Source organism: Schistocerca piceifrons, chromosome 1, assembly GCF_021461385.2.
Source record: "Schistocerca piceifrons isolate TAMUIC-IGC-003096 chromosome 1, iqSchPice1.1, whole genome shotgun sequence".
NCBI classification, from domain to species: Eukaryota; Metazoa; Arthropoda; class Insecta; order Orthoptera; family Acrididae; genus Schistocerca; species Schistocerca piceifrons.
Window position 1 is genome coordinate 631,067,689 of NC_060138.1, and position 12,692 is coordinate 631,080,380.

General features: G+C 44.7%; 1 protein-coding gene across 1 annotated transcript in view; it reads left to right on the forward strand.

Moving 5' to 3' along the window:
• Positions 1-12,692, forward strand: part of LOC124804798 (5'-3' exoribonuclease 2 homolog) — a 431,320-nt gene that overhangs the window by 402,439 nt on the left and 16,189 nt on the right. The window contains exon 19 of the mRNA XM_047265135.1: positions 11,442-12,003. Coding sequence (XP_047121091.1) covers positions 11,442-12,003 — 562 coding nt within the window. The remainder of the gene's footprint in view (positions 1-11,441; positions 12,004-12,692) is intronic.

A 12,692-nucleotide genomic window follows, 5' to 3' on the forward strand; every position in this document is an offset into this window, starting at 1 on the left:
TAGTTCCAGTTTATACACAGAAAGAACAATTCTCTTATAGGAAATGATATGTTTCTTGACTCTTATTGGAACGAAGATTCGGAAAATTGCGAGAGCAAGGCTCTCCACAATGCAGAACGCATTTCTTTGACGCCTTCGTGCTGATGAAACTCTGGGGGCATCGTTCAGTTCTGCTCTGTTTTCTTTCTCTCTTACATGAGACCAACTTGGTAAAACTCCTAGACTGCCGAGTAATAGAAAGAATTGATCAAACGAGGATTTAGCAAACTACTCGATTCGTGGTCCAATTTCAATAATTTCTCTCTGTCATCTGCGTACTCCACAGTCTGTTCTATGGGGCATTTCTACCTTACATCACTCCGGACGGTTACTTGCAGGTACTAGGAGCGAATATCATTTGTGATACAGTTAGCTCGATTTAGGGGTAGTCAAAGGTCGAAAGCAATTCGTTTCATTTTATTTACACATCAAGTTCCGTAGGACCAAATTGAGGAGCAAATCTCCAGGGTCATGGAACATGTCAGTACCTGAAATTACAACATAAGAGTAATGACAGATAAAAATAAAATGTTTATGAAAGCTGCTTATTCTTGGGAATAAACGAAATTGTTAACAAGAAATGACAGCAATATATATGAACAGGGGTCGACAAGAGGTTCGTGAACTTACACAACTTATTGCCCGAACAGCCCGTTTCTGAGGAAAAATATCGAATGGGAAGAGTTACCCCAAAATATAATACTGTACGACATAAGAGAATGAAAATAAGCAAAGTAAACTAATTTTCGCGTCGAACGACCACTCACTTCAGATACCGTTCGAATAGTAAAAATGGCAGCATTAAGTCTTTGAACAAGATCCTGAACGTGAGATTTTCACGACAGTCTATATGAACACCTAGAAATTTGAACTGTTCAGTTTCACTAATCATATGCCCATTCTGTGAAATTAAAAAGTCAGGTTTTGTTGAATTGTGTGTTGAAACTGTAAAAACTAAGTCTTACTTGATTTAGCGTTAGTTCATTTTAAACTGGGCCAGTGTTGCACACAACATCCTCTACTACCAAGCTAGTGTCGTCATCAAACAGAAATATTTTAGAGTTACCCATAATACTAGAGGGCACATCATTTATATTAATAAGGAATGGGAGTGGCCCCAACAGTGATCCCTGGGGCACCCGCCACTTGACTGTAACCCCCACTCAGATCCAACATCACAGCCATTCTCAACATTGTGAGTAATGACCTTTTGCTGTCTGCTGCTAAATTCACCAGCAGTGCTCAGAAATTGATTGTTAAATGCTGTACGTATATCTGATTTATCAGTAACAGAAATATTTTTACTACGGACTGACTTTATATCGTCGACCTTGTGCTGCTGACCAGACACTTCCTTCACAACTGACCATATGGTTTTAATTTTGTCCTGTGAATTAGCTATTCTGTTTGCGTACCACATACTATTTACCTTCCTAATAACATTTTTAAGCACCTTACAATACTGTTTGTAATGGGCTTGATTGTGACTACTTCTAACCTGTGATATAATTCCCGCTTTCTTCTACATGATACCCTTATCCCACTAGTCAGCCACCTTGGCTGCCTATTACTGCTAATACCCCATTTAGAACGTTCCAATGGAAAGCAACTCTCAAAGAATAGGATAAATGTGTTAAGGAAAGCATTGTATTTGTCATCTATGTTATCGGCACTAGAAACGTCTTGCCACTCTTGTTCCTTGATGCGGTTTAAAAAACTCTGTTGCTGTTGGATTAACTTTCCTACATAGTTTGTAATTATATGCGACATTTGTTTGAGTGCAAAAGCCTTTTAGTGTTAACATTTGTGCATCATGGTCTGAAAGGCCATTCCCCGTTTTAGTAACAGAATGCCTATCTAATAATGAAGAAAGAATAAAAATACTGTCTATGGCTGTGTCACTGTTGCTCTGCACCTTAGTTGGAAAAAATAGTCTGCATCAGATCATATGAATTTAGGAGCTCTAGCAACATCCTTTTTCTTGCACCATCATATACAAAATTTATATTGAAGTCACCACATATAACTAATTTCGGGTACTTCCTACAAAATAACTTATATTGAAGTCACCACATATAACTAATTTCGGGTACTTCCTACAAATTGATTGGCCGGCCACGGGGCCCGAGCGGTACTAGGCGCTCAGTCCGGAACCGTGCGGCTGCTACAGTCGCAGGTTCGAATCCTGCCTCGGGCATAGGTGTGGGTGATGTCCTTAGGTTAGTTTGGTTTAAGTAGTTCTAAGTTGTAGGGGACTGAGACCACAGATGTTAAGTCCCATAGTGCTCAGAGCCCTTTGAACAATTTGTACAAAATGAATGAGGAACCCTGTCTAACTTGAGCAGAAATGCTCTGAAGTCAGAGTTAGGGGACCTATAAACAACTACAATTAAAAGTTTAGTTTCACTAAATTCAGCTGCCCCTGCACAACGTTCAAAAATCTGTTCAGTGCAGTGCCGTGATACGTCTGTGGACTCAAATGGAACTCTCTCTGTTACGTACATAGCCACTCCCCCACCCTGCAAGGAACTCCTTGAGAAACAGACAGCTAATCTGTATCCTAGTAAAGGAAGCCTCTGAATTTTCAAAGTATTTAAGTGGTGCTCTGATATACCAATAATTTCAGAGTCAACATCTATAAGCAGTTCATTAACTTTATCTCTAATACCTCTTATATTTTGATGAAATATGCTTATTCCTTCTCTGTATGGAAACATGACATCCTATGAATGTGAGCCCTTAGAGGGGCTTCCTTTAAGCAGGTATACGTATCAGCTGATTTCACTCTAAAAAAGGTGCACCTCTAACACCAACTACTAAAGGAATGTTTCCATGAGTGATCCCACCACCACCACCTACTACACTGTCACCTATAAGCTTTAACAGCCTCCCCTTCCCATACCTATTGAGGTGCGGGACATGCCTAGTGAAACCTGAACTACTGATAGATGTGACCCATGCCCTCTGCCATCAGCGCCCCCTTTATCCCCATGTTAACGTACTTAACAGACGCATTAAGATGGGGCCGATCATGACGCTAAAACGGCTGCACGAAATGCACATTAGTGCCACCAGCTTGAGTAGCTATCTTTACCAAGTCACCACCTGTATCATATTCCCTGTCCCTATCAAGACTGTTCCCTGCTCCATCCACTATCACTACCTGATCCTCCTCCGTAAAATTCCTACGTAACTCTCTTATGCTGTCAGTCACCAGAGCCAATCCTGCACTAGGCTTCACAGTGCTGGTGACCTGGTACTCACTTTCCAACACTTCCTGCAGCTGCTGGCCCACACCTCTACCGTACGAACTACCTAGCAGCAGAACCTTCTTCTTTCTGTTAGACTTTGCAACTGACTTAGGCCTCCTAACTACTGAGGACTGCTGCATGTTCCCTACACCTGCAGATACAAGAAGCTCCTCTCCTCTCCACTCAACTCTGACAATTGGTCAGATCTATTGAATATTCGCAAAGTGTAACTGTCTGAATACCACGTCCTGCCAACTGCCAGTTCCCATTCCCCAGCATCCTTCGTCCTCCTCAACCTATCTAGTTCCTCCTTTGCGTGTTGTAGCTGCACCTGAGGACGCAGATCTTACGCTCCTGCTCCTCTATTAACTTATTTCTATACTACAGATTCTGTATTCCCAGTAGAGGATCTCGCTAGAATGCCCACTGGCTTCCCCACTGCATTCCCCAATGAAAATACTTTGAACAAATCCCACATCGTAAGCCACTGCTCACAAACCTACGACAGAGCCCACACTTCTCACACATGATAAAATTTTACAGTTACTGAAAAAAACTATACATCTGCGTTACCTAAGGTCGTTCACACCAGTAGAACTATTTATAGAACTAACAAAAGCGGTCTCTAAATTCTCTCTCTCTACTAAGAAAGCAAGTTCTTATATTAATACTACTTAACCACAACTAATACCAGTACCAACAAAACTTCACAAAGTTATTAGCTAAAACCAAAAATTCAAGCGGCCACTGGAACACTCAACGAAATTTACTAAACGACTTCAACGCACAGAAAACTCTAAAAAACACAGCGAGCGAACGTTTCCAAAAGTTTATTAAATCGTTATTTCGCCACAAACAGCACGAAACACCGTTGAAAACTATTAAATTTAATAACTGTATAACATTGTACAAGTAACTTTGTCAGTACTTAGCTTTATACCCACTGCAGCTGCAACCGCACGTCGCAGAATGTAAACACACTACTGAGGCGTGAGATTTGGACGAACTACGTAAGCACACTCACGAATAACAGACCACTCGAGTCAATAACACAGAAAGAAAGAAAGGAAGAAAGAAAGAAAGAAGGTGTGCAATTTACTACTCAATCCGACCAGTCCTCACAAGGCCCAACGCTACCTACCCACCTCTGCGTCATTCTCAGCTCATGGGCGTCACTGGATGCACTGGTTGCGGATACAGAGGGGCATGCGGTCAGCACACCGCTCTCCCCGCCGCTGTCAGTTTTCGTGACCAGACCGCTACTTCTCTGTCAAGTAGCTTCTCATTTGGCCTCACAAGGGCTGAGTACACCTCACTTGCCAACAGTGTTCGGCTGTCCCTAACTGTCACCCATCCAAGGCAAACAGCGTTTAACTTCGGTAATCTGAAAGAACTGGTGTTACCACTGCGGCAAAGCCGTTGGCTCACGTGTAATGTAGTGCGTATTAAATTGGTCTTCGTCTGTCGTTTGCGGTCTGAGAAAATTAATTGTCGACGAATACCGTGCTGCTGCTATAGATTGTGTATCGTGTTCGCATCGATTTAAGACCTTCCGGGAAGTGGTCTCGAATCGGAGTCGTGATTTTTCCGCCAGCAGCGGGAGGGCGCGGCCTGTCGCTGGTGACGCGTGCCGCCGGCATTGTCTCAGCGGCACGAGGCGCCCTAATAGCCGCCTCCCCCGCGCCAGCCGCCAATTAGCAGCACCGCTAGTTGCCTTCGTTGACTTCTCCGGCTGACTGGCTCCCAGTTGTGCCCATGGCGTGACGGCGCCAACGGTTGCCAGGCACACAAATAAAACACGTGTCCTGTTTTCCGTGAGCTGCAGTGATTATTCCGTGCAGCTGCCATGGTGACAAGAATATTTGAAACTGCGTGTACTAGTAGATCAGCGAAAAACACAGTGATTTTTTTCCTCCTCATCTGTTAATTATATCGATGGTGGCTCGGCAGCAGCACTTTTGGTCTCCCGTGTCGCAGGTACAGGGTGTCCCACATAAAACCGGTAAGCCTCACGCCCGAGATTCAAGTAACAATGAACTAACTAAAAAAGAGTAGATAATAGCAGCATAAAAAAACATGTGATTGCCCATAAATAAGAGCTGCTGGAAGTGCTGGTCATGGGCATCCATGCATCGCTGAATGCGTGTGGTGACGTTACCAGCAACACGCTATAATTCTGCAGATGTGATGTTTTTAATTTCTCTATCAATGTTTCTGCATTCAGATTATATGGGTTGTCCTGTGACCAGTACCTGCAATTTTGGGAGTTTACATAATCTGACAAATGAAACCAGCCCGTACCTGACACGAAAGTGTTCAAGTAACCGTTAGGAATTGATGTTAACTGTCATTCACAATAATGAACTTTTTTTTATCTTGATCCTCAAATTTCAACTCTTGCACCACACTCACACAATAGACTTTTAATTCCATTTCTTTTAGTACACGATGAGACGATGTACGAGATACACCAAACTGCTGCGATAACCTCCTTACCAACTTGGGGGGGACTTGGTCGTAATGTCCATGCGAATTCTGTCTGTAGCTTCAGGGGTCCTCACTGTCGGTCGGCTATTCCTCTGTACTTTCTGAACGGGTCCTACAGCACTTCATTTCTTATACAGATATTGAATAGTGTTGGTCATGATTATTTTTCTACCATAATGCTTCGCTTGAAACATTTCTTTACATTCCGTGATGGAGCCTGTCTTTACATAACACTCCACAATATCAATTCGCCGTTCTAATGCAAACTGCCGCATTTTTGTAACACCTCAGCAATACGACCTTCAGACAGCAATTTACGCACGAACTCATAGCTGCACTCACCTTTCCGATAAAATACAGTGTAGCCGTCTTTCGAGACACCGTTGCCACTTCATAATCAATTCGACTTTAACAGATTAAACGGTGCGTGAGGCATACCGGTTTTATGTGCGACACCCTGTATCTTCCGATGTGATTTCTAGATCGCGGTGTGCCTTGGATGGCTATCCTCATGTTGGCATTTCCACTTCGTATAGCGGACATCGTTGGCGTTTCCGGAGGAAAGCAGAGGATAGGGAACACTGTAGACACGACACGAAGATCAGAACCGTTGGTTGCCTGACTAACTTCGTAATGAAAAGGAAGGAAAATGAGGGTTTCAACATTCCGTCGAAGACGACGACGTAAGAGACTGCACAGGTGTGTCAAGAACGATGAAGGCAGTGGACGACTGGATCCTTTTCGAACGAATCACCCAGGCATTAGCAAAAAAGATTTAGGGACACCTTGCAACCGGTATATCGAATATGGGTCCACTGCTCACTGCCACCGAGATCTGTCAAACATTTTCTGGCAGTCGCTTGAATTACCCATCATCGTACAGTGTACACACGTCGCACAGGAATCCATTTCTGCAACCTTACTACCCGATTCTGTTTTCTGGGGCGGGCAAAGCCTTCCAGTGAAACGAACAGCCACAAGGTTAGAAATATTCGATAGTAGTTCGAAGAGTAAGCGCGTGAGTCCCTAGTTCTTAGCTCGCCCCGGATGACTGAATCCAGCAGAGCGTCTGTGGAACCTCCTCGGGTGTTATCTTATGGCTGATTCTGACATGCAGAATTAGCTCATAACTGCACGATTTCACATCTTTGAAAATATACCACCATGGTTCCTAGTCATTTGCAACGCTTCTAATTGGTATCCACGTTACGTGCCGATGTTCTGCATGTTATTGGTTACTGGCAGGCCATGTCTCGCGAGTGAAGCCTATTGAACTGAAATCATGGTTGAGATACTGTGCTGGTACTGGGGAGGAGAGCGCTTCAAATTCCATATCTGGCTTCTTGCCGTGGGTTTCCCTTGATTTCTCTCTGTCGTTCACTTTGCAGTTCCAAGGGGACGTCGTATTTCCTGCACGAACATGTGCCATCGTCAGCTATGATACGTTTACTCATTTCGCTATCGACCTGACCATAAACGGAGACAGTCGTCCTATTCTTCCAGGACAATGCCGTACTCTAGGGGTGCCACTTCGCGGACGATGCTGTCAGTTACAGGAAAATGTTCTCTAGGAAAAGGAAGACATGCAGAGGATCGACGTTAGGTGCAGGTCCTAGCAGTCGATCCTCACGTAAATATAAATTTATAAGTATTGCACATAAATAGGTAGAAAGTGACTCACTGTTCGATTACGCTATTAGAAATGAATCACCAGAAAATGTAACAAACGTAAAGTAAATAAAATAATTGATCAGAACGACATAGGTCGGCCGCTGTGGCCGAGCGCTTGTAGGCGCTTTAGTCTGGAACCGCGCAACCGCTACGGTCGCAGCTTCGAATCCTGCCTCCGGCACGGATGTGTGTGATGTCCTTGGGTTAGTTAGGTTTAAGTAGTTCTAAGTTCTAGGGGACTCATGACCTCAGATGTTAAGTCAAATAGTGCTCAGAGCCATTTCAACCATTTCAGAGCGACATAAAAATATTTGTAGGAAAAGCAGATGCATGGATGAGATGAATTGGAAGAATGTTGCCGAAATGTAACTAAGCCATGGACGAGATGCCTTGCAAAATTCTCGAGAATTGATGCTATAATAGTCTAGAGCAATCAATACATTCGACATCACCTTTCAACAGAGAAACAAATGGTTTCTCTTGTCTATAACAGAAAAGCGATACAGAAACTTACAAATCAACTGATAATATGTTTTCAGATGAGTTATCGATTCATTTTGGCCCACATTATTTCTGCGAGCGACCTGATCGTCTTCAGGTTCATTGAACAGTGGTGTTATGTGTAGCTTTTGCGTGGACTACATCCATACTGTGAGATTTTATCGGTGTGGTGCCTCAATTACAGTAGAGCTATGCTGCTGGCGTCCGCTAAGTTGCTTGCTATTCTTTTATGTGCCCGTGCCCTTACTTCATCTTCCAGGTTTAACGATTGATTTTACTGAAAGTATTTTAATAAATCAGATGTATAGTGGTTTATTCAATAACAGGTGACGTCAGGGACTTTTCCTCCCATCTTAGGATGGGGAATGGAGCAGGCCACAGAAAATTGTAATTGGTTAATTCAAAACGCTTAGAGTGTAGATGCTGACAACGGGATAATACCAGAAAAGAGTGTGGAGGGCGAATTGTGTGGGCTACGTTTGGAATTCAGAAATACTAGGTGTTCCGGTATGAAATGAGCGTTTTTTTGTAAAAATGAAACACTAATTTTGAATTGAAAAGTAAAAACATTTTATTCAAAGTACTGACCATTGCTTTCCATACATTTTGACCACCTTTTTGGCAATTGGTGGACACCATGCCAATAGAAATGTTCGTCTTTTGAAGCAAATCAATCAGACACACAATTTTCCACTTCTTCGTAGGAATCGAAGTGTTCCTCAGCCAATGCGTGTCCCATTGATGGAAACAAATGTTAGTCGGAAGGGGCCAAGTCTGGTGAATACGGCAAGTGGGGTAGCAGCTCCCAGCCAAGTGTTTTGATCGTATCCTGAACCAGTTTTGCTTTGTGTGCAGGTGCATTGTCGTGTAAAAAAAATTACTTTGCCATGCCTTCTGGCCCATTCTGGTCTTTTTTCGATCAATGCATAGTTCAAATTGGTCATTTGTTGTCTGTAGCGATTAGTATTCACAGTTTCACCTGGTTTTAGAAGCTCATGGTGCACCACATCTTTCTGATCCCACCAAACACAGAGCATTGTCTTCTTGCCGAATCGATCTGGTTTTGCAGTCGATGTTGATGGTTGTCCCGGATTAACCCACGATTTTTCCCGTTTAGGATTCTTAAAATAAATCCCTTTTTCATCGCCAGTAACAATTCGATGCAAAATTGATTTTCTTTCATGCCTTTGAAGCAAAATTTGACAAATTGTTTTTCGGTTTTCCATCTGTCTTTAATTCAATTCATGTGACACCCATTTTCCACACTTTTGGATCTTACCCTTAGCTTTCAAACGGTCAGAAATTGTTTGTTGTGCAACATTAAGCATTGCTGCCATTTTCTTCTGACCCAAAGTATCATCTTCCTCCAATATTGCTTGTAATTCCGCGTCTTCGAACTTTTTTGGTGGTCTTCCGCGTTTTTCATTTCTTACATCAAAATAATTATTTCTGAACCGTTGAAACCATCTTTTGCATGTTGCTTCTGATAGAGCATGATCGCCATATGCCTCGACAAGCATTCGATGCGACTCCGCAGCACTTTTTTTCAAATGAAAACAAAAAATTAATGCTTTCTGCAAATCACTTTCTGGTACAAAATTCGACATTGTTAACACGATGAAAACATATGATGTTAAGGCTCGTTAACAACAAATGTTCCCTATCGACACATTTGTATCTTAACGCTCATTTCATACCGGTACACCTTGTAGTCAGTTGAGTTGGGTAGTCAATTGAGTTGGGTGTTGAAGAAAGCATTTTAACAGTGGCACTTAAATGTGCCAAACTTGATGATAGTTTCTCTTCAGAAATTTTTCGTGAACATTTAGTAAATAAACTGCACAGTAAGGTTTTCTATGTCAGTAATTATCTCCTCTTTCCCTCGTTTTAACGAGTGTGAGTGTGTGTCAACTGTTTGTAATCTTCTGGGCCTGCTGCGTAATAAATGTCTTTCAAGGACATAATAAATTTGTATAAACAGTTACGCTGCTATACAGTGAGACTCTCAGAGGTGGTGGTTCACATTGCAGTACACACCGGTACCTCTAATACCCAGTAGCACGTCCTCTTGCATTGATGCATGCCTGTATTAGTCGTGGCATACTATCCACAAGTTCATCAAGGCGCTGTTGGTCCAGATGTCCCAACGGCGATTCGGCGTGGATCCCTCAGAGTGGTTGGTGGGTCACGTTGTCCATAAACAGTCCTTTTCAATCCATCCCAGGCATGTGCGATAGGGTTCATGTCTGGAGAATATGCTGGCCACTCAAGTCGAGCGATGTCGTTATCCTCAAGGAAGTCATTCACAAGATGTACACGATGCGGGTGCGAATTGTCATCCATGAAGACGAACGCCTCTCCAATATGCTGCCGATGTCGTTGCACTATCGGTCGGAGTATGGCATTCATGTATTGTACAGTCGTTACAGCGCCTTCCATGACCACCAACGGCGTACGTCGGCCCAACTCTAAACAGCAGGGAACCTTGCTGCACTCGTTGGACAGTGTGTCTAAGACGTTCAGCGTGACCGGGTTGCCTCCAAACACGTCTCTGACAGTTGTCTGGTTGAAGGCGTATGCAACACTCATCGGTGAAGAGAACGTGATGGCAAATCTCAGCGGTCCATTCGGCATGTTGTTGGGTCCATCTGTACCGCGCTGCATGGTGTCGTGGTTGCAAGGATGGTCCTCGCCATAGACGTCGGGAGTGAAGTTGCGCATCATGCAGCGCACAGTTTGAGTCGTAACACAACGTCCTGTGGCTGCACGAAAAGCATTATTCAACATGGTGGCGTTGCTGTCAGTTCCTCCGAGCCATAATCCGTAGGTAGCGGTCATCCACTCTATTAGTAGCCCTTGGGCGGCCTGAGCGAGGCATGTCATCGACAGTTCCTGTCTCTCTGTATCTCCTCCATGTCCGAACAACATCGCTTTCGACGCCAGGACACTTCACTTGTTCAGAGCCCTTCCTGGCATAAGTAACAATCCGGACGCGATCGAACCGCGGCAGTGACCATCTAGGCATGGTTGAACTACAGATAACATGAGCCGTGTACCTTCTTCCTGGTGGAATAGCTGGAACTGTCGGACCCCCTCCGTTTAATAGGCGCCGCTCATTCGTGGTGGTTGTTTACATCTTTGGGCGGGTTTAGTAACATCTCTGAACAGTCAAAGGGACTGTGCCTGTGATACAATATCCACAGTCAACGTCTATCTTCAGGAGTTTTGGGAACCGGGGTGATGCAAAACTTTTTTTGATGTGTGTGTGTATAAAGGCTGTATAGCTGAAATAGGCCTATAGTTCAAATACAATAATAGTCATAAAAGCGTAACTGATTATAAAAATTTATTATGTCCTTCATAGTGTATGAGTGAGTTAATAAATGTATGTTACCGAAAAAAATTTTCTCCTTAATATGAGACGCCGTTGTTAGGCACTTGTTGTATTAACGTTTGTTGAGCAGCGTAACGACGTATGTTTAAAAATTGCAGGTTTCGGAGGAGGGCGTGGTCGCCGTGATCAGCAACAGGACCGGCGCGGATTCCACAGCACAAACAGCAGCAACACATCCAGTAGCGGCTACGGGTCCGGAGATAGTAACAGGTACGGCGCAGTCAACTTCGACTACAGCAGCAGGCGGGGTGACCGCAGTGGCAGCGGCGGTTACGGAAGCAGCGGCGGTTACGGAAGCAGCAGCAGCGGCGGCGGCCGCACCTTCCGCGACGACGGGTCAGACGCCGGTCGCAGCTTCCGCGGCGGCTCACGCGACGCCAACAGCTTCGGCGGCCGTGACTACCGCGGCGGCGACGCGGGCTACAGCAGCCAGGGCGGCGGCCGCGCACACAGCAACAGCTTCGGCAGCAACAGCAGCGCCAGTGGGGGACGCAGCTACAATAGCAGTAGCGTGAGCAGCGCGGGTTCGGGCGGCGGCGGCCCCATGCGTAGGCGTGAGGCAGCCGCCGTGCGCAGCTATACCACGGGCGCTGGCGGCTCCAGCAGCACGTACAGGACCACCGGCGGACCGGCATCCAACTTCGGGGCTGCTGGCGCTGGGTAAGGACCTACACTGCATTCTTCAGTGCTTTTCTTGTAGTTGGTGTTCTCACGGCAAGTAAGAGAGGATGCAACGTGCACTACTTGCCGTATTTGTAATTCATTACATTCCCAGTGAAAAGGCTTATTGATGGTAGGCAATGAAAACTTCGTAATTGCAGTAAACTAATTCCATTACCAAACGGAAATATAAAAGTGCATCAATTTCTTTAATCAGTTAATAAGTAGGCTTCTACTACACAGGGCGATTAAAGAAACAGAAACGTTCACCTACTGACGTGGCCCATAGAGCATACAACAAGGATCAGTAATCACATAGGAACTGGGGGTCGCAAAGGCCATTCGAGGTTGGCGTTGCAGTTATTTAGTGACATGCTACAAATGGACTCCCACTACAGAAGATGCGCAAAGTTTCGCCCAGATGCATCGAGACACGCCTGACATCGACGTTGCATTGAGCGGCGCACCCTCTCTGATATATCTGGTGTATCTCGAAAGTATCCTGCTGCCACGACAGTCCTGCTCACTAGGTCCTCAGGCGTCACAAAGCCTTTCAGATACCCGATAAGAAAAGATCGATTGGGGTTAGACCATCTGACCGTGGTGGCTATGCAGCTGGCTCACCGCTATCAATCCAGCGGCCGGGAAAGGTTGCATGCATACCTGACCTCCTTTGTGCCCTGAAATGC